Raw genomic sequence first — 23,136 nt, 5'->3', positions numbered from 1 at the left:
CTGTATATGTGCCCCTCCCCCCCAGCACAGCTATACTGTATATGTGCCCCTCCCCCCAGCACAATTATACTGTATATGTGCCCCCCCTCCCCAGCACAGCTATACTGTATATGTGCCCCTCCCCCCAGCACAGCTATACTGTATATGTGCCCCTCCCCCCAGCACAGCTATACTGTATATGTGCCCCCCCCCCCCTCCCAGCACAGCTATACTGTATATTTGCCCCTCTGCACAGCTATATTGTATATGTGCCCCTCCCCCCCAGCACAGCTATACTGTATATGTGCCCCCCCCCCCCCCCAGCACAGCTATACTTCATATATACCCCTCCCCCCTTCCCGGTGTCCTGTGTGAATTACTTCTTCATTTTCTCATGAATTAGGATGTACAATGAATGCATCCTTACTGATGAAAGAACACTGGCAGGGAACCGATGATCAGCTCCTCCCATTCTGTATACACCCACTGGCTACAGAGGAATAGTGCCCCTCCCTGTAAGTGATGTCACTAGCTTTCAGTAACCACACCCACTTCCTGCTCTTGGACTCAGGATAAGGAAATGAAGTCATGTGACAGCACTGAAAACTGCAAAATAAAGGTGGAAAAGCTGGGATTTTTTCATTTTGACACATAAGGCTGAACTCCGCTCACATTAATGAATGCAGGGGAGAATTTAAGGTATTAGGCTGGACTTCCGCTTTAAGGTCATGGAGGGGCCTAGCCAGTCTCCAGACCTTAATCCTGAAATCGAGTTGCCAAGAAACCTTAAGGATTTCGAGAAGATCTGTAAAGAAAAGTGGACCAAAATCCCTCCTGAGATGTGTGCAAACCTGGTCACCGACTACAAGAAACCTCTGACCTCTGTGATTGCCAACAAGGCTTTCTCCACCAACTACTAAGTCATGTTTTGCTTGGGCATCAAATACTTATTTTACTCACTGAACTGCAACTCAATTTATAACATTTGTATCATTAAATAAACAACAGGTGCACTAGATGGGCAACATTGAGACAACCTCCACAACAGGAATGGTTTTACAGATGGAAGCCACAGACATTTTTTTCCCTACTTATCTTTTCTGACTGTTTTTCACTAGTTTTGCATTTGGCTAGGGTCAGTGTCACTACTGGTAGCATGAGGTGATACCTGGACCCTATAGAGGTTGGACAGGCAGTCCAACTCCTCCAGGATGGCACATCAACACGTGCCATGCCAGGTTTGCTGGGTCTACCTGGAGACAGGCAGTTACTCTAGGAGAGCTGGACAGGGCTGTAGAAGGTCCTTAACCCATCAACAGGACCGGTATCTGCTCCTTTGTGCAAGGAGGAACAGGATGAGCACTGCCAGATCCCTACAAAATGACCTCCAGCAGCTCACTGGTGTGAATGTCTCTGACCAAACAATCAGAAACCGACTTCACGTGGGTGGCCTGAGGGCCTGATGTCCTCTAGTGGGCGCTGTGCTCACTGTCCGGCAACGTGTTGCTCGATTAGCATTTGCCATTGAACACCAGAATTGGCAGGTCCTCCACTGGCGCCCTGTGCTTTTCACAGATGAGAGCAGGTTCACCCTGATCACATGTGACAGACGTGAAAGGGTCTGGAGAAGCCGTGGAGAACGTTATGCTGCCTGTAACATTGTTCAGCATGACCGGTTTGGTGGTGGGTCAGTGATGGTCTGGGGATTAATATCCATGGAGGGACACACAGACCTCTACAGGCTAGACAACGGCACCCTGACTGCCATTAGGTATTGAGATTAAATCCTTGGACCCATTTTTAGAACCTACGCTGATGTAGTGGGTCCTGGGTTCCTCCTGGTGCACGACAATACCCGGCCTCATGTGGCGAGAATATGCAGCCAGTTCCTGGAGGATGAAGGAGTTGATACCATTGAATGGCCCCCACGCTCGCATTATTTTTCGGTCCATTTGACGCCACCAGGTTGCACCTCAGTCTGTTCAGGAGCTCAGCGATGCCCTGGTCCAGATCTGGGAGGAAATACCCCAGGACACCATCCATCGTCTCATTAGGAGCATGCCCCGACGTTGTCAGGCATGCATACAAGCACGTGGGGGCCATACAAACTACTGAGGACCATTCTGAGTTGCTGCAATGAGATTTCAGCAAAATGGACTCGCCTGCTGCATTGTTTTTTCACTGATTTTGGGGGTGTCTTTGAATTCAGCCCTCTGTAGGACGATAATTTTCATTTCCATCAAATGTTTTGGCATCCTTTCCTTCCTAACACATCACCCAGTCTATACCAGTATAGATCCTAACACATCACCCAGTCTATACCAGTATAGATCCTAACACATCACCCAGTCTATACCAGTATAGATACTAACACATTACCCAGTCCATACCAGTACAGATCCTAACACATTACCCAGTCCATATCAGTATAGATCCTAACACATTACCCAGTCTATACCAGTATAGATCCTAACACAATACCCAGTCCATACCAGTATAGATCCTAACACATTACCCAGTCTATACCAGCATAGATCCTAACACATTACCCAGTCCATACCAGTATAGATCCTAACACATTACCCAGTCCATACCAGTATAGATCCTAACACATTACCAGATCCTAACACATTACCCAGTCTATACCAGTATAGATCCTAACACAATACCCAGTCCATACCAGTATAGATCCTAACACATTACCCAGTCTATACCAGCATAGATCCTAACACATTACCCAGTCCATACCAGTATAGATCCTAACGCATTACCCAGTCCATACCAGTATAGATCCTAACACATTACCCAGTCCATATCAGTATAGATCCTAACACATTACCCAGTCCATACCAGTATAGATCATAACACAATACCCAGTCCATACCAGTATAGATCCTAATGTATTACCCAGTCCATACCAGTATAGATCCTAACACATTACCCAGTCCATACCAGTATAGATCCTAACGCATTACCCAGTCCATACCAGGGATCCTAACGTATTACCCAGTCCATACCAGTATAGATCCTAACGTATTACCCAGTCCATACCAGTATAGATCCTAACACATTACCCAGTCCATACCAGTATAGATCCTAACGCATTACCCAGTCCATACCAGTATAGATCCTAACGCATTACCCAGTCCATATCAGTATAGATCCTAACGTATTACCCAGTCCATACCAGTATAGATCCTAACACATTACCCAGTCCATACCAGTATAGATCCTAACACATGACAGCAGCAGCTCTATCTCTCCTAACATGATAGAGGGGCAGCAGCAGGTGCCATTGGAACGGGGGGGGGGGGGGCGGCAGCTGTGTCTATGGATTGAGCCAACATGAGTGCCCCCATAGGAAGTGGCTTGCTATAGGGGCACTAGCCAAAGAGAAGGAGACCGGAGCACCGGTGGGGGACCCCAGAAGAGGAGGATTGGGGCAGCTCTGTGCAAAACTATTACACATAGCAGGTACCTATAACCTATTTATTGTTAAAAAAAAAAAAAGTTTAGAATCACTTTAAAGAAGTATACATACGATGAAGTAAACTTATACATGTGTCAGGAGGGGGAAGTTGTGGCCAAACAGCAGAATACTTTCAGGTCAAGAACATGGTGTCATGCTCAGTATTGAAAAATGTCCCCATTGACTCCTGGGGCCCCATTGGAGAATATCATGTCCATGGGGCCTTGAATTGTCCATCCCATCTAGAAGCCAGCAGGGAATTTTATAAAGAAGTGCTTTCACCGTAAACTGAAGTGACTTTTTACGGCACAAACAGAACTCTTGACTCTGAGTTTGCCTTCAAGCTGTAGAGTCATGTCTAAGGAACACATGGTGGCTCCTCCACATCGCTCCCCCGTGTAGCTCGTTTCACATGAGCCTTTAAGGCCATTTGACTGGAAAAACATTTTTTGCACTTGGCGCAGGCATAGGGCTTCTCCCCTGAGTGGACTCTCTGGTGACGCACCAGGTCTGAGTTGCTGACAAAACGTTTGTCGCATTTGGAGCAGGTGAAGGGCTTCTCCCTTAATCCAGAGTGGACTGTCTGGTGCCGGATAAGATTGGATTTACTGATGAACTTACGGCCGCAGTCGGAACAGGAATATGGTCGTTCTCCCGTGTGAGTCCTCATGTGGCGGACAAGGTCAGAGTTAATGGAGAAGCTCTTCTCACACTCGGAGCAGGTGTATGGCTTCTCTCCCGTGTGGACCCGGTTGTGCTTGACTAAGTTGGACTTGGTGCTGAAGGACCTGCCGCACTCAGAGCAGGAATAAGGCCGCTCGCCCGTATGGCTCCGCTGGTGCATATCGATCTCAAACTTGCTGATGAAACACTTCCCGCACTCCAAGCAGGAGAAGGGCTTCTCTCCCGAGTGAATGCGTTGGTGCTTGAGCAAGCCGGACTTGTTAAAGAAGGTTTTGCCGCACTCGGCACAAGAGTTCACCTTGACCCCGGTGTGGAGGCGATTGTGTTTATTAAGGCTTTTGGTGCTGCTGTAACGCTTCCCGCACTCTAGGCATGAATACGGCTTCTCCACCATCCGATTCTGCTCTCTGATGGTGGATGCAACAATATCCGTGTGTGGCAGGTGGCTTGCTGCCATCTCTGCTGGTGTATCTACATGATCACTATTTTTTGACGATTCCTCCTTAATTGTAGTTACGGAATTTGAGCTGGTGGAAAAGTCACGTGGTTGGAGATGTCCATCAGTTGACACCATTTCGTCTTTCATGTAAAGTGTCTTATGTGTTGGTTCTGAACTGTCAGAGCCTAGGAGATCGCCTTGCTCCTCTTTAATTTTAACCAATATGTATTGTGCATGGTCTACAGGGGTAGGGACATCAGAAGATGATCCATGTGGTCCTTTACTTGAGGCAGACACCTCTTTAAAAGGTGAATGTGTATGACGAGTAGCACCTGTTGGTTTGGAGAAGTTAGTGCGTAGTCGATGTTCTTCACGTAAAGTCAATGTCTCACTGTACTTCTCTGGATGAAGGGACGTGCGTTGTTCCTCTGGTAAGGTGGATCTAGTGGTCTGCGAGTTGACGGTAAAACCGTGATTGTCCTTCATATGACCCAATGGAGGAGAGATGGGAGACGTGTATCCACCAGTTAGCAAATCTGTTAGAAAGAAAGAATAATGCTGAGGGAATTGAAGTACCCAGATAAAAATGCAAGTATCAGAGATGGGAAGAATTTGGTGATGAAGAATGTTTGTTGCCTATCAACAAGTTGGGCCACTGGAGGGGCACTGTAATTCGAGGGTAATCACCACTCAAATAGGACATTATTAAAATAATTGAGGTGTATATGGAGGCATGAAAGGTCAAGAAGACCTTCTTGCTTGTCTAATCACTCATCTTACCCAGGAGCGTGATGGAATGAAGGTTCTTCATGGAGACATCCCTCCTGAGATCCCTCTGACCAAGAGAATTTCGATCCTGCAAGAGGAAACAGTGAAATCCTGACTCACACAATGATACAGTCACCATCCACACATCCCTTGTCTGTTACTGGAGAATGTCCCAGAATTCCCGGCACCGCTCACCTCTCCCGTCAAGAGCTCAACGATCTTCTGGGTGACCTCTAGAATCTTCTTGTCAATGTTTCTCTCTGGTGTCAATAAGGGAGGTGGAGGCTCCATGGTGGGGCTTTGCTTTCTACTCAATTCATTGATGAAAGTCTTCTTTACCACTACATAGTCCTGTGAAATAAGAGGCACAGTCATATATATCCATTTACAGTAAAACATTTCCAGAATCCTCCTCACCTCTCCGGGCAGGTCTGTGTTTTATTTATAGAGATAAGATTGATGTCATGTGACCTCCCAGAATCCTCCTCACCTCTCCGGTCAGCTCTGTGTTTTATTAATAGAGATAAGTGATGTCATGTGACCTCCCAGAATCCTCCTCACCTATCTGGTCAAGTCTGTGTTGTAATTGGCTCGTAGGGGGGTTTTCTCAGGGCTGGAATGGCAAAGAGGATCCAGGACGAGCCCCCAAATGTAGCACTGCTGAGCATTACACTTTCTGGATTCCCCTGGGTTACCCTTAGCAACGGACAGCAGAAAACAGCATTAAAAGTTCTTGGCTCGGTCAATATTCAATCCAGGGGATGTTGTTTTTTTTGTGGTTTTATTGAGAACTTGTATAGGAGAAGGGATGAGTGGGATACTCCAACTATTAACTAATCACAGTCTGAGGGACAGCTTACTGTAGAATGCGGCAAGGCCGCTGCCTCACTTTGCCACTAGAGATATAAGTGATGTCATGTGACCCCCCCCCCCCCCAAAATCCCCCTGACCTTTCTGGTCAGCTCTGTATTTTATTAATAGAGATAAGAGTAATGTCATGTGACCTCCCAGAATCCTTCTCACCTCTCCGGTCAGGTCTGTGTTTTATTAATAGAGATAAGAGTGATGTCATGTGACCTCCCAGAATCCTCCTCACCTCTCCGGTCACGTCTGTGTTTTAGTAATAGTGATAAGAGTAATGTCATGTGACCTCCCAGAATCCTCCTCACCTCTCCAGTCAGATCTGTGTTTTATTAAAAGAAATAAGAGTGATGTCATGTGACCTCCCAGAATCCTCCTCACCTCTCCGGTCAGCTCTGTGTTTTATTAATAGAGATAAGAGTGATGTCATGTGACCTCCCAGAATCCTCCTCACCTCTCTGGTCAGGTCTGTGTTTTATTAATAGAGATGAGAGTGATGTCATGTGACCTCCCAGAATTCTCCTCACCTCTCCGGTCAGCAAGTAGATCATCTCCAGAGTGAGGTGTAATACCCTCTCCACTCTGTTTCTTCTGTCCTCGTCCATCCTCGGGGACACGGTCACATGCTCAGCGGAGGTCTTTTTCTGCCATCACTGCCTTTGCCGCCATAGTTTGGCCTGATCTTGGAACAAATAACACGTCAGATGAGTAGACGGTAGACAACCTGTACATTTTGGTGGTGGACATCACCCCGACCTGCTCCGAACGTCAGCAACGCAAACCAACAAGATGTCTGCTGGACCCAATCCCTCATCATGCCCACTTAGGATTGCCACCTCTTCCCTTTAAAACTGAACACATATGAATTACACCGGTTCTGTGGCTGGTTAAGGTGGTATTTAAACTCACTTATGTGCATTATATCTGCATCGGAACCCTGTGTAATTCATACAGTGCCTTGAAAAAGTATTCACGCCCCTTGAAATTTTCCACATTTCGTCATGTTACAACCGAAAAGGTAAATGTATTTTATTGGGTTTTTATGTGACGGATCGACACCAAGTAGCACATAATTGTGAAGTGGAAGGAAAATGATAAATGGTTTCCAAAATTATTTACAAATAAATATGTGAAAAGTGTGGCGTGCATTTGTATTCACCCCCCTCTACTCTGATACCCCTAACTAAAATCTAGTGGAATCAATTGCCTTCAGAAGTCACCTAATTAGTAAATAGAGTCCACCTGTGTGTCATTTATTCTCATTATAAAAATACAGCTGTTCTGTGAAGCCCTCAGAGGTTTGTTAGAGAACCTTAGTGAACAAACGGCATCATGAAGGCCAAGGAACACACCAGACAGGTTGGGGATAAAGCTGCGGAGAAGTGTAAAGCAGGGTTAGGTTCTAAAAAACGTCAAGCTGTGAACATTTCACGGAGTGTTGTTCATTCCATCACCCTGAGAGGTCCACAGCTCAGGTGGGAGAATCTGTCCACAGGACAACTATTAGTCGTGCGCTCCACAAATCTGCCCTTTATGGAAGAGTGCCTACAGTAAAAAGAGACACCTAGGGATGAGGTTGTGAAGAAGTCTAATGGTTATAAAAAAAAAACATCCCAAGCTTTGAACATCTCACAGAGCACTGTTTAATCCATCATCGGAAAATGGAAAGAGTAAGGCACAACGGCAACCTACCAAGACATGACCGTCCACCTAAACTGACCGGCCGGGCAAGGAGAGCATTCATCAGAGAAGCAGCCAAGAGGCCCAAGGGAACTCTGGAGGAGCTGCAGAGATCCACAGCTCAGGTGGGAGAATCTGTCCACAGGACAACTATTAGTCGTGCGCTCCACAAATCTGCCCTTTATGGGAGAGTGAGAAGAAGAAAGCCATTGTTAGGAGAAAGCCATAAGAAGTCCAGTTTGCAGTTTGCGAGAAGCCATGTGGGGGACACAGCACAGAAGAAGAAGAAGGTGCTCTGGTCAGATGAGACCAAAACTGAACTTTTTGGCCTAAAAGCAAAATGCTATGTGTGTTGGAAAACGAACATTGCACATCACCCTGAACACACCATCCCCACTGTGAAACATGGTGGTGGCAGCTTCATGTTGTGGGGATGCTTTCCTTCAACAGGGACAGGGAAGCTGGTCGGCGTTGTTGGGAAGATGGATGGAGCCAAATACAGGGCAATCTTAGAAGAAAACCTGTTAGAGTCTGCAAAAGACTTGAGAATGGGGTGGAGGTTCACCTTCCAGCAGGACAACGACCCTAAACATCCAGCCAGAGCTACAATGGAATGGTTTACATCAAAGCATATTCATGTGTTAGAATGGCCCAGTCACAGTCCAGACCTAAATCCAATTGAGAATCCGTGGCAAGACTTGAAAATTGCTGTTCACAGACGCTCTCCATCCAATCTGACAGAGCTTGAGATATTCTGCAAAGAAGAATGGGCAGAAATGTCCTCTCTAGATGTGCGAAGCTGGTAGAGACATTCCCAAAAAAGACTTGCAGCTGTAATTGCAGGGAAAGGCGGTTCTACAAAGTGTTGACTCAGGGGGGTGAATACAAATGCACGCCACACTTTTCACAGCTGTGAAAAAGTAAGTGCCCCCTTCCTTAACCCTTCATATGATTGCTGAAGCATAGATTTCATCCCAACGCCTGCAAATATTCCACATGAAAAACCCACAACCCCTATATACATACATATAATACTATAGTATCCTATACCCTTTGTATATACTATGGCTCCCTTATATCATTTTTAGTTACATGCATTATTTATCACAACCCCCCCCCCCCCCCACACAGCTAATAATACCCATCCCCCATATCTATAGGTTCTATATTGTACATCACATACCTGCCTGTACAATGTTTACTCTCTACAAGCAACGAAGTAACAGAAGTCATTACCTGCTGCCAGTTCCAGCAATGGCTCCTCACTTACTTCCTGTGCATGCCTGATTACCTTCCCACCTACTTGTCCTCTATTGTGTTACAGCACAGCCAGTGCTCTAAAAAGAAACAAGAGCCATCAGTCTTTTTATTATTATTATTTTTATTATTTATAATTTTATAATTTATAATTATTTATAATTTTATTATTTATAGTTTATAATTATTTATAATTTTATTATTTATAATATTATTATTATTATTATTATTTTTATTATCAGTCTTTTTATTATTATTATTATTATTATTTTTATTATTTATAATTTTATTATTTATAATTTATAATTATTTATAATTTTATTATTTATAATTTATAATTATTTATAATTTTATTATTTATAATTTATAATTATTTATAATTTATAATTTTATTATTTATAATATTATTATTATTTTTATTATCAGTCTTTTTATTATTATTATTATTATTTTATTATTTATAATTTGTATTATTTATAATTATAATAATTTATAATTTATAATTATAATTATTTATAATTTTATTATTTATAATTATTTATAATTTATAATTTTATTATTTATCATATTATTATTATTATTTTTATTATCAGTCTTTTTATTATTATTATTATAACACCTTTGCATTCTGGGAGTGCTGGGACTTGCAGTTCTTGGGTTGAAGCTTCCTATCTTGTGACTGTATCTGGCAGAGGGTTTGAGTAGAAGGCGGAACTTTGCAGCCAGGGTGAAGGGGGAGAGGTTTAGACTGAGCACAATCCTAACAGTGAAACGCAAAAATAGGAAGTGTTTGGAACGCACAACCAGGAAGTAGAGGAAAAACATATATTACAAAGGTGAAAGACTACGGGGAAGGTGTCTGTTTTTACTGTAGGCACTGAGGCCGTACACGGGTTTTTTTTTTTTTATAAATTCTTTATTGTACACGGGTTTTTATACATTTAGTTGCCATATGTAATGTTATTCATGTTGCCATGCTTCCGGTTTATGCGTCCCAAATGGCGTTGTGTTGTGCGTTCCATTTGCCGGATGTCGCTGTGGTGGACACGCCCACAGGATAAGGCGCTTGTAGAAAGCCTTGACGTGCTGCGTCTCCTAGCAACCGCTGGCCACGTAGCTGCCTAGGGAAAAGCTTCTGTGAGATGAGCAAGCAGTGTCGTCGCTGCGGCGGCCATTTTGTTGTAGCGCAGAGCTTTTTATTAAATAAACCATGGAGACACAGCCAAGATTTCCACCCTCCGCTCCCCAGCTTTGACTCCTTTCTTCAGCTGAGTGAGTGAGGAGGGTACAGGGCTCAGACAGCCGTCCCAGAGAGCGCTCAGCGCTAAACACTAGAGCTAGAAGTACCACATGGGACCAGAGAGGGCGCCATTATGCTTGTGTTTATGTAGGAAAGACTTGATGATGAGCTCCAAAGATCCAGATGTCTATAGAGGGTGCAGCTGACCATGTTCTCTTCCTAATTCAAATGTGGGCCCAAAACTTTATTTTATTTTTGGGGAAAAAAAAGGGAAATGACAGTGCAATCAGGATTTCTGCTGAACAGCTGGTGAGATAAAACCAGTTAGCCACCTTATATGCACATCAATAAAGCAAGGGACATTAGATCAAGTCAATAGGATCATGGAAGTGGAGCCAATCATGTTCAAGAGACAACCTTTTAGGTAGATTTCCCTATCAGGGGTTGGCCCTCCTGCATGTTGGTGGGCAGTCAGCAGAACTTGGTGCAGGAGGTGTTCTTCAATATTTCCATTTCAGAGAGGTCACCTCACCAAGAGGTAAGAAACCAAAAACGCGCCAATTTACTGAAAGTAAGATACGCCGCGGGATATTACACCTTCATCCCTTCCTATGAACACTTTATTTTATTCCTACTAGATGATTTCTATTGCCAAAAAAGATGGCCCAGACTCCGGAGCCTTCCTTTAAATCAACAATGGACACCGGAAGGAAGAGGATGACAGAGAGGATCCTGCGCCTCACCCTGGAGATCATCTACCTGCTGACCGGAGAGGTGAGGAGGATTCTGGGAGGTCACATGACATCATTCTTATCTCTATTAATAAAACACAGAGCTCACCGGAGAGGTGAGGGGGATTCTGGGAGGTCACATGACATCACTCTTATCTCTATTAATAAAACACAGACCTGACCAGAAAGATCAGGGGGATTTGGGGGGGTCACATGACATCACTTATATCTCTAGTGGCAAAGTAAGGCAGCGGCCTTGCCGCATGCTACAGTAAGCTGTCCCTCAGACTGTGAATAGTTAATAGTTGGAGTATCCCACTCATCCCTTCTCCTATACAAGTTCTCAATAAAACCACAAAAAAAACAACATCCCCTGGATTGAATATTGACTGAGCCAAGAACTTTTAACGCTGTTTTCTGCTGTCTGTTGCTAAGGGTAACCCAGGGGAATCCAGAAAGTGTAATTCTCAGCAGTGCTACATTTGGGGGCTCGTCCAGGATCCTCTTTGCAACTCCAGCCCTGAGAAAACCCCCCTACGAGCCAATTACAACACAGACTTGACCAGAGAGGTGAGGGGGATTCTGGGAGGTCACATGACATCACTCTTATCTCTATTAATAAAACACAGAGCTGACCGGAGAGGTGAGGAGGATTCTGGGAGGTCACATGACATCACTCTTATCTCTATTAATAAAACACAGACCTGACCGGAGAGGTGAGGAGGATTCTGGGAGATCACATGACATCACTCTTATCTCTATTAATAAAACACAGACCTGACCGGAGAGGTGAGGAGGATTCTGGGAGATCACATGACCTCACTCTTATCTCTATTAATAAAACACAGACCTAACCAGAAAGATCAGGGGGATTTGGGGGGGGGGGGGGTCACATGACATCACTTATATCTCTAGTGGCAAAGTAAGGCAGCGGCCTTGCCGCATTCTACAGTAAGCTGTCCCTCAGACTGTGAATAGTTAATAGTTGGAGTATCCCACTCATCCCTTCTCCTATACAAGTTCTCAATAAAACCACAAAAAAACAACATCCCCTGGATTGAATATTGACCGAGCCAAGAACTTTTAACGCTGTTTTCTGCTGTCTGTTGCTAAAGGTAACCCAGGGGAATCCAGAAAGTGTAATTCTCAGCAGTGCTACATTTGGGGGCTCGTCCAGGATCCTCTTTGCCACTCCAGTCCTGAGAAAACCCCCCTACGAGCCAATTACAACACAGACTTGACCAGAGAGGTGAGGGGGATTCTGGGAGGTCACATGACATCACTCTTATCTCTATTAATAAAACACAGAGCTGACCGGAGAGGTGAGGAGGATTCTGGGAGGTCACATGACATCACTCTTATCTCTATTAATAAAACACAGAGCTGACCGGAGAGGTAAGGAGGATTCTGGGAGGTCACATGACATCACTCTTATCTCTATTAATAAAACACAGACCTGACTGGAGAGGTGAGGAGGATTCTGGGAGGTCACATGACATCACTCTTATTAGTTGATAATAAGCCACAGCTTTTTAATTGTATATAAATTGAATTTCACATTATAGGATTATGGACCTTTGAAGATGTCTGGTGATCATGTGACAACCGGCACTCATCCACGTCTGTCCAGGGAATTTAGTCGTATCCAGAGCCTCATCCCAGACCCTCCACCTTCCCCACTGACACCCAAGAAAAATAAAGTTACGAAGATCCTAGAAGTCACCCAGAAGATCATTGAGCTGCTGACAGGAGAGGTGAGCAGTGCCGGGAATTCTGGGACATTATCCAGTAACAGACAAGAGATGTGTCTGGATGGTGACTGTATCATTGTGTGTGTCAGGTTCCTATAAGGTGTCAGGATGTCACTGTCTATTTCTCCATGGAGGAGTGGGAGTATATAGAAGGACACAAGGATCTCTACAAGGACGTCATGAAGGAGAATCGGCCATCCCTCACATCACCGGGTAAGAGGAGACTTTATTGTAAAGGAGAGAGCAGTACGGAGGATCCACCTAGATCCCCCATCATCTGATAAACACATAGAAACAATGTATTCAGTCAGTGTGTGTGTTTCCTACAGATGGATCCAGTAATGGGAACCCACCAGAGAGATGTCCCCGTCCTCTGTATTCAGGGGATTCCAGAGAGGAAGATCAGGAGATCCCTCAGGATGATCAGGTAGAGGTTCTTGCTAAGGTTCTTAAAGCAAATCTAGCATGCAAGAATGTTTTATAATAAATATCAATTGAGTAAAATTCTGTTTTCTCCTAGGCTGAGGACCTTATCGATATTAAAGGCGCTTATTTGGAGAACACAAATTGTAATAGAGCTGATCCTCCATGTAAGGAGGAGGAAAGTCCTCCAGAGATCAGAACTGGTGAGTAGAAAGTCCCAGATTCTTCTTGATCAGTCACTACAACAGTCTCTGAAATAATAACAAAGTTGTATTATGGACATGAGTACATGTTATATCTGCACTGGGGGTAGGTCATTTCGGCACTCCAGCTGTTGTGGAACTACAAGTCCCATAAGGCACTGCAGGACCTTGACAGACATAGGCATGACTCCCAGAGGCATGATGGGATTTGTGGTATCACCACAGCTGGCATGCCGAGGCTGCCTACCCCTGAACGATGCAGTAAAAAGATTACCCTCGCTTTAGTTTGATTAACCGTGATTTCTCTTCAGTAATGTGAGGCCTCTTTAGACTCAACTGCCAGTTGCCATGTCGTTTCAGAGATATGGCGCAGAAGCAGGGCTTTTTTTTCAGCGGTGAACGCACCTCCAGCACTGAATGCATGAAATGACAAGGGGTGTTGAGGTGTGCCGGAGAATCTATTGTTGCTGGGATTATTTTGTTGCTGGGAGGGATCTACTATTGAGGGAGGGGGTCTACTGTTAGCTGCTGGAGGGTCTATTGAAGCTGGCTGCTAGGAGATCTATTGTTGCTGGAGGGGTCTATTAGGCCCCTTTCACACTTGTGCGACTTGAAAGTAGCGCGATTTTACCGTGATTTTGATGCGATTTTGACTGGACTTGAAGCAATGTCTATGTCTTTGGACCTCAAAACGCATTAAAATCGGGTCAAAGTAGTGCAGGAACTACTTTGAAGTTGCTGCAACTTTAAGTTGCGCATATATGAATGGGTATCATTGGAAAACATGGCAAACGACATGTCGTGCAACTCCGATGTCCAATGTTGCATGACAAGTTGCACAAGGGGCCTTAATGCTCTGATGGATCCATTGTTGCTTGGGGGGTCCTTTGTTGCTGGGGGAAACTATTGTTGAAAGGGGGGTGTATTGTTTCTGGATGCAGTGGATATATTTTATGGCTTATCAATAACAAATTGCATAAAATTATACAAAATTATATTTGGTGGAACTGGGAGGTGGATAGAGGGAGGAATCAAAGGATGGTGCTCAGAGGTGGGTAAGGGCGGAGACAAGGGGTGACTTGAAAGGGGAGTTCCTGCACCTTTTCTATGAGAAAAAAAGCCCTGCGCAGAAGTGTATGTGACCAACATACTGGAGGGAGATGGCTTGGGGGGTCTGGGTGAGGTGGTGATTCCAAAACACTGTAGTGCAGCACCTCTCAAGGGACTGAAGATTCTCCACTGTAATAGATAAGGACAGCAGAGGGCGCATCTGAGTGTAGCAGTAAAAAAGAAAAAAATCATTTATTCACATGATTGGCAACTTACATGACAGTATAGTGCACGGGTCTTCAAACTACGGCCCTCCAGTTGTTCAGGAACTACAATTCCCATCATGCCTAGTCATGTCTGTGAATGTCAGAGTATTACAATGCCTCATGGGATGTGTAGTTCCGCAACAGCTGGAGGGCCGTAGTTTGAGGATCCCTGGTATAGTGATATCAGGCATATACATTGAGAAACGTCATTTAGGGTCAGCTTCCAGAGATGGACCTTTGTAGAACAGGATGAACTTCTTTAGGAGGGTATGCAGGACCTATGACTGTAATGCGAAGGAGACACCACTGGGGGCAGCAAACTAAGTGTAGTAATAGGTGAATGAAAAGAAAAATGTAAATACCAACTCACAGAAGCATAGGGTTAAGAGCCTCATAACATGTGGGTCTTCTGCTTCACATGGGTCTGATCATTCAATAGTGGTTGGGAGCCCTGGAAAGCACTGGGAGACCACAAGAGGCAGTGGTCTCCCAGTGGTCTCCAGGGCTCCCATCCACATCTATAGGCTCCAGTGACAACTGAACCCCGCTCGGCTCTCCTACATCTGGACAATTAATGGACTATAGCAGTGGTCCTCAACTCCGGTCCTCGGGGCCGACTAACAGGCCAGATTTTAAGTATTACCTTGGGGAGATGCAGACTAGAATACTGCAATCACTGAGCAGCAAATGAGATCACCTGTGATGTAATTTAGTTAACCTGGCCTGTTAGTGGGCCCCGAGGACCGGAGTTGAGGACCACTGGACTATAGGACTTACGTGAATTGGAAGACCTACATGTTATAAGGCTCCTAACTCTATACTTCTATGAGTTACTATTTATATAGCTTGCTTTTCATTCACCTATTGCTACACTTAGAAAAAAGAAAAAAACGGCCTACACTGCTTTCTTCCTAGTATCACGTACCTGGAGATGAGCCTGACACTGTGAGGAAGGCCTCTCTTGCGCCTCCGACTCGGGACCCCTGATAGTGCAGACAGGGGACACCGGAGTGTAGAGTAGCACGAGCGCCTGGAGGTTTGCTTGAAGCGGACGATGGCTACTGGTGAAGGTCACCAGAGAAGTCCGATGAGCAGGGTGTTGAGCAGGCAGCAGGTGCTGGAAGCAGGGGTTCCTGGGTAACAGGAGGAGCTTCCCAGGCAGGATGGACGGATCTGGGAATGACAGAAGCGTGGTAAGACAAGCCGGGTCAGGAGCCAATCAGTAACGTAGAAGCCAGTAGGAGCAGACAGGAAGAGAGGTCACGGGACAAGCCAAGGTCGGTGCAGGTGGAGATCAGAGAATCGTCAGGACAAGCCGGGTCTGGAACTATGAACAAGATGCAGGTAAACAGGTAACAGGTATCCAAGGCTGAAGACAAAGCAGCACTAGAGCAGTGCAATGGCTGGGTTTAAATAGTCCCTTTGGCTCCAATGTCTAACGCACGTTCGCGTACTCGCAAACGTGCGTGCGCGGTTGCGCGAATTCGCGCATGCGCATTGGCCATTGTCAGGTTTTTGACAGGAACACGTCTTTGCACAGCAAACGTTCTCTTACACTAGTTAGATTAGATGAAACCTGTCCCTTGGAACCAAAGCACAAAATTAACAAGGGATGTCATAACTGTAAAGCTAATAATAAGTAAAAGGCAATGGTTAAAAAAAAGTCCCTTTATTTTTATTTTTGACAGGTGGACAGAGCTGCAGTATGACCCCATCCAGACCTCTTTTGGTGGAGTTCAAAATCGAAGATAACCCAATTGGACGTTCCCCGGATTTAAACATTATTGCCTCAAATCTTCGTTCAGGTCCCACTACTAGAAGTCAATGTCCAGACCCCTTTACAACACAACTCCATCCAGATCCCACTAGCAGAAGTCAGTGTCCAGACCCCATTACTTCACATCTTCATCCCAATTTCACGAACAGAAGTCTAGGTCTGGAGTCCATAACACAACATCATTATCCAGAGCCCATTACCAGAAGTCTAAGTCCAGACCTTAGAAAAACACATCTCCATCCAGATCCAACTATTAGAAGTCAATGTCCAGACCACAATACACCACATTTTCATCCAGATACCCCTACCAGAAGTCTAAGTCCAGACCTTAGAAAAACACATCTCCATCCAGATCCAACTATTAGAAGTCAATGTCCAGACCACAATACACCACATTTTCATCCAGATACCCCTACCAGAAGTCTAGGTCCAGACCATAAAACAACGCATCTCCATCCAGATCCCACTACTAGAAGTCAATCTCCAGACCACAATACACCAAATTTTCATCCAGATCCCCCTACCAGAAGTCTAGGTCCAGACCATAGAACAACTCATCTTCATCCAGATCCCACTACTAGAAGCCAACGTCCAGATCCAACTATTAGAAGTCAATGTCCAGACCACAATACACCACATTTTCATCCAGATACCCCTACCAGAAGTCTAGGTCCAGACCATAGAACAACGCATCTCCATCCAGATTCCACTATTAGAAGTCAATGTCCAGATCACGATACACCACATTTTCATCCAGACCCCCCTACCAAAAGTCTAGGTCCAGACCATAGAACAACTCATCTCCATCCAGATCCCACTACTAGAAGTCAACGTCCCGATCCCAATACACCACATTTTCATTCAGATCCCCCTACCAGAAGTCTAGCTCCAGACCACAGAACAACGCATCTCCATCCAGATCCCACTACTAGAAGTCAACGTCTAGACCACAATACACCACATTTTCATCCAGATCCCCCTACCAGAAGTCTAGGTCCAGATCATAGAACAGTGCATCTCCATCCAGATCCCACTACTAGAAGTCAATGTCCAGATCCCAATACACCACATTTTCATCCAGACCCCCCTACTAGAAGTCTAGGTCCAGACCATAGACCAACGCATCTCCATCCAGATCCCACTACTAGAAGTCAATGTCCAGACCACAATACACCACATTTTCATTCAGATCCCACTAACAGATGCCTACATCTAGACTCCATAACACCACATCTCCTTCAAAATCTCACTACCAGAAATGTATGCCGTGACCCCATTACCCCCCATGTCCATTTGGATCTCATGACCCCAAACCTTCATCCAGATCCCAAAAGAAGAGGTCTTTGTCCAGACCCAATTACCCCACATCTCAAACCCGACCCCACTGCTAGAGGTCTCTGTCCAGACCCTATTACCCTCCATATCCGTCCATACCCTACTACCAAATATCTTCATCCAGGACTTCCACTGGTTGAACAATCTGGGCATGGCTGGAGCTTGTCCCAACCTGTTACCACTCCTGTGTTCAATAACATGTTCCCTTGCCCCGAATGTGGCAAATGCTTCACCCAGGAGGCTGTCCTTATCAAACACCGGAGGAAACACGTTGGTAACATGCCTCACGTCTGTTCAGAGTGTGGCAAGTCATTTAAGCGCAAGTCACAACTTGAAAACCACCAGCGATTTCACACAGGTGAAAAGCCTTTTACCTGTGATGATTGCGGCAAGAGCTTCCCGCTGAAGACCTCCCTGGTCAAACACCGCCGCATCCATTCTGGTGAGAAGCCATTTTCCTGTGTGGATTGCGAGAAGAGCTTCGCTTACAACTCCCTCCTCTTGGAACACCGGAAGGTCCACACGGGCAGTAAGCCATTTTTGTGCCCCGACTGTGGAAAGTGCTTCCCGCGCAACTCACAGCTGGTTAAGCACCGCAGGACTCACACGGGCGAAAGGCCTTTCCCATGCAAAGAGTGCGGGAAGTATTTTGCTCATCAGTCCATCCTCCGAGAGCACTTGAAGGTCCACACAGGTGCCCGGCCTTACTTGTGTACAGAGTGTGGGAGGTCCTTCTCACGCAAGACAGAGCTGGTGAAGCATCAGCGAATTCACACGGGTGAGAAACCCTATGCCTGTACGCAGTGTGGCAAGTGTTTTCGCCAGAGGGGGATTCTGGTGACCCACCTTAAGGCCCATTCTGGGGAGAAACCCTATTCGTGTTCTGAGTGTGGCAAGTGCTTTAAGAACAAGTCCAACCTTCTGAAACACCAAAGAACTCATGTAGAGCACACTGAAGCAGACAATCAGCCTTATAGGCCTGGCCTTGGCTTGCCAAACCACTAGGATTAACATGAAGCAGGAGGGGGATATATCTGCTTTAGATGGTAGTCCTTTTGTCTCTGCCTGCAGGCAACAATCTCCTGCATCTCTTTTGGTCACTGGAGACTGGTATAGCATAACCTATGCCATTACAGATAATGAAAATATTCTTGGGCCTTCGACACTGGATGAGGCTTGGATCTTACTTCAGATTCCAGTGCAAACAGGGCCAAATCTAGCCTATCTGATCTGGGGGTGCAGTAAAATGTCAGGGGTCCTAATGTAAACAGTGTGTGAGTCATTGGCAGTCTATCAGTGTCACAAACTGGGAAACACTATTAAACAGAACCTGTGCCCCCCTTATATCAGATGTTCCTATCAGAGTCCCCTTTGCATCATGACTACTCATCATAGTGCCTCTTTACATCAGGTTTCCCCATCAAGAGTGACCCCTTACATCAGGTGTCCCCATCAGAAGTGCCCCTTTACAATAGGTGTCCCCATCAAGAGTGCCCCCTACATCAGGTGTCCATCAAGAGTGCCCCCTTACATCAGGTATCCCCATCAAGAGTGCCCCCATACATCAAATGTCCCCATCAAGAGTGACCCCATACATCAGATGTCCCCATCAAAGAATGTCCCCATAAATCAGATGTCCTCATCAGAATGACCCCTTACATCAGGTGTCCCCATCAAGAGTGCCCACCTACATAAGCTGTCCCCATCAGAATTCCCCCTTACATCAGGTGTCCTCATCAAGATTCCCCTCTTACATCAGATGTCCCCATCAAATAATGCCCCCATAAATCAGATGTCCCCATCAGAATGACCCCTTACATCAGGTGTCCAGGAAATTGATTTTTGGTGGACCTACCTTTTAAAGCTTGGGGTGTGTCCTGGAGATAAAGAAATATCATGGTTCAAAGAAAAGCCAACACAATGTTTGGAACCACTTGAGAAGTCCAGGAAATAGATTTTTGGTGGACTTACCTTTTAAAGGTTAAGATGGGTTCTGGAGATGAAGAACTGTCAGTAACATATGATGGTTATTAAAGAGCCAACGTGGTGGATGGAAGTGCTAACACGATGTTAAGGGTCACTCACTGAAGAAATCCATGAAATCGATTTTTTGGTGGACTTGCCTTTCAAAAAGTTGGGGTTGGTCTTGGAGATGAAGAACTGTCAGTAACATATGATGGTTATTGAAGAGCCAACATGGTGGATGGAAGTTTTAACACGATGTTAAGTGCCACTGAAGAAATCCATGAAATCGATTTTTTGGTGGACTTGCCTTTCAAAAGATTGGGGTGGGTTCTGGAGATGAAGAACTGTCAGTAACATATGTTGGTTATTGAAGAGCCAACATGGTGGATGGAAGTGCTAACACGATGTTAAGGGCCACTGAAGAAATCCATGAAATAGATTTTTTGTGGACTTGCCTTTCAAAAGGTTGGGGTGGGTTCTGGAGATGAAGAACTGTCAGTAACATATGATGGTTATTGAAGAGCCAACATGGTGGGTGGAAGTGCTAACACGATGTTAAGGGCCACTGAAGAAATCCATGAAATAGAATTTTTGTGGACTTGCCTTTCAAAAGGTTGGGGTGGGTTCTGGAGAGGACGAACTGTCAGTAACATACGATGGTTTGAGAAAGAGCCAACATGATGTTAAGGGCCACTATAGAATTTTTGGTGCAATTTTTTTTTTAAATATTCTAATATTTATTACGAAATGCCTCCTTTTCCATTGAATATTGGATTGATCCATACTTTATCTGGGAGAGAAAACTGGATCAGGTTTTTTGAAATCATTTTGAATGTTTGTGTTTTCAGCTTTTTATTTATAGACTGTGGCTTAAGTTTTTTAATTTAACATTTTGTTGCCTGGGATGGCATAGCTACTGATGGTCAGGCCACTGTGAATGTTTTGGCCTACCCTTGCCACCTTCCTCAGCACTTTTAACTTAGATAATGAAGATATGGAGGGCTTCCAGTGAATGCCTTCCAGAGCTGCTTTGGAGCTTTCCAGATACTCCTAATGAGGCACACATGACCAAATGCTGGGGACACTTGTTAGAATTAAGCAATGCCCCCCTTGAAATTGAGGTATTTCTAAGCCAGTGGTTTTTAGTTTAACAAATCATTTAAAAAAGTTGCATAATATGGAGAATTTTGGGAGGTGAATATGGTATGTCACAAAAACTTGGGAATGATAAAATCTATGTTTCTATAAACAATAAAACCAGTGTTTTATATAATAGATCTGTATGGTGTTTATTATTTATTAGGTCAGTCCACACAAAACTGATATTTCAGTGTCTGGTGATTAATGGAGAGGTAAACCACCTGACCGCCTTCTTCCTTTTGGGGGACTCTATTGGTGAGAGCTCTGTGCTTCTGGATTTGCACACCTGCTGTGCCCATTATGAGGGGTTCCCACCATCCTTCTGCTGAGTTCCTGGGTCTGCACACTTGCTGTGACCAATATGAGGGCTTCCCGTTATCCCTGCACCAAGATTTCAGTTCTGCACATCTGCTGTGTTCATTATGAGGGTTTTTCACCATCCCTGCACTATATACCAGGGCCTGCACACTTGCTGTCCCCATTATGAGGGGTTCCCACTATCCCCATCCTGAGTTCCTAGGTCTGTACACCTGCTGTGCCCAATATGAGGCGTTCCCACTATCCCTGTCCTGAGTTCCGAGGTCTGTACACCTGCTGTACCCATTATGAGGGGTTCCCACTATCCCCGTCCTGAGTTCTGTACACCTGCTGTACCCATTATGAGAGGTTCCCGCTATCCCCATCCTGAGTTCTGAACACCTGCTGTGCCCATTATGAGGGGTTTCCGCTATCCCTGTCCTGAGTTCCGAGGTCTGTACACTTGCTGTACCCATTATGAGGGGCTTCCGCTATCCCTGTCCTGAGTTCCGAGGTCTGTACACCTGCTGTACCCATTATGAGGGGTTTCCACTATCCCTGTCCTGAGTTCCGAGGTCTGTACACCTGCTGTACCCATTATGAGGGGTTCCCGCTATCCCCGCCCTGAGTTCTGTACACCTGCTGTACCCATTATGAGGGGTTCCCGCTATCCCCATCCTGAGTTTTGAACACCTGCTATACCCATTATGAGGGGTTCCCGCTATCCCTATTCTGAGGTCTGTACACCTGCTGTACCCATTATGAGGGGTTCCGCTATCCCTGTCCTGAGTTCCGAGGTCTGTACACCTGCTGTACCCATTATGAGGGGTTCCCATTATCCCTGTCCTGAGTTCCCTGGTATGTACACCTGTTGTGCCCATTATGAGGAGTTCCCACCATCCCTGTCCTGAGTTCCGAGGTCTGTACACCTGCTGTACCCATTATGAGGGGTTCCCGCTATCCCTGTTCTGAGGTCTGTACACCTGCTGTACCCATTATGAGGGGTTCCCACTATCCCCATCCTGAGTCCCCAAGTCCGTACACATGCTTTTTCCATTACTAGGGGTTTCCACTATACTTGTGCTAAGTTCCCAGATGAGTCATCAGAGGATCCGTAGGAGGATGTCCTGAGGGGGCTCTCATCACTAGGTAAGAAGAGACTTTCATTGTTGTAAAATAGAGACGAGAATTAAAGAGAAGTGGTCATTAATTTTAATAAAATTAGCTGAAAGAAACATCTCGGGTCATTTTTATATCCACAGCCTGGCAAGAAGTGTTCCTGCAGCAGAAGGATGAGACAGGCAGGAGAGTAGATAGTGTACAGGCAGAGGTCATAGTAGGCAGCAGGGAAGTGAGTATTCGGTGTCCAGGCAGACGTTGAGGTAGGCGTCAGGAAAAAAAAAAAAGTCTTGATCCAGAGAGGGGTCAAGGCAGGTGGCGAGCAGTTGACACCCCTGGCAGGTAACATGGGCCCACCCAAGGCACATGGTCTAAGAGACAACTTGGTCTTGACCAGAGCACCCTGCAATGAGTGAAGAATCGGTGACTCTATTGCCCCTGGTCTACAGCAAGATAATAGGTTGCAGCCCTCTGGATCACCCCACCAAGGGGTCTTAGGAACAGGGTGTAGAGACAGAATAGTGATGCTGTGAGAGGTCAGAGTACAGATGGAGGCCAATGCAGATAAAAGAGTAATCAGTGTCCAGACAGAGGTCAAGGCAGGCAACAGAGTAGTTGGTGTCCAAACAGAGGTTAAAGCAGGCAGAGGTTGAAGTAGGCAGCAGGGAAGTGAGTTGGGGGTATTCAGGCATAGGTCAAAAC

At 45.4% G+C, this 23,136-nt stretch overlaps 1 protein-coding gene across 1 annotated transcript in view; it reads right to left on the bottom strand.

Moving 5' to 3' along the window:
- Positions 1 to 3,335: 3,335 nt before the first annotated feature.
- The window catches only part of LOC309564383 (uncharacterized protein), a 110,038-nt gene continuing 90,237 nt past the window's right edge, over positions 3,336 to 23,136 (bottom strand). The window contains exons 10-13 of the mRNA XM_082269010.1: positions 6,728 to 6,848; positions 5,535 to 5,690; positions 5,352 to 5,427; positions 3,336 to 5,107 (exon numbers count right to left, since the gene is read on the bottom strand). Of these exons, the coding sequence (XP_082125136.1) occupies positions 3,807 to 5,107; positions 5,352 to 5,427; positions 5,535 to 5,690; positions 6,728 to 6,848 (1,654 nt within the window). The 3' untranslated portion in view covers positions 3,336 to 3,806. The remainder of the gene's footprint in view (positions 5,108 to 5,351; positions 5,428 to 5,534; positions 5,691 to 6,727; positions 6,849 to 23,136) is intronic.

The sequence above is a fragment of the Pelophylax lessonae genome (genome assembly GCF_965119305.1).
Source record: "Pelophylax lessonae genome assembly, chromosome: 9".
NCBI lineage: Eukaryota > Metazoa > Chordata > Amphibia > Anura > Ranidae > Pelophylax > Pelophylax lessonae.
Note: the sequence above shows the minus strand (reverse complement) of the source record. Positions and strands in the feature narration are given on the sequence as shown.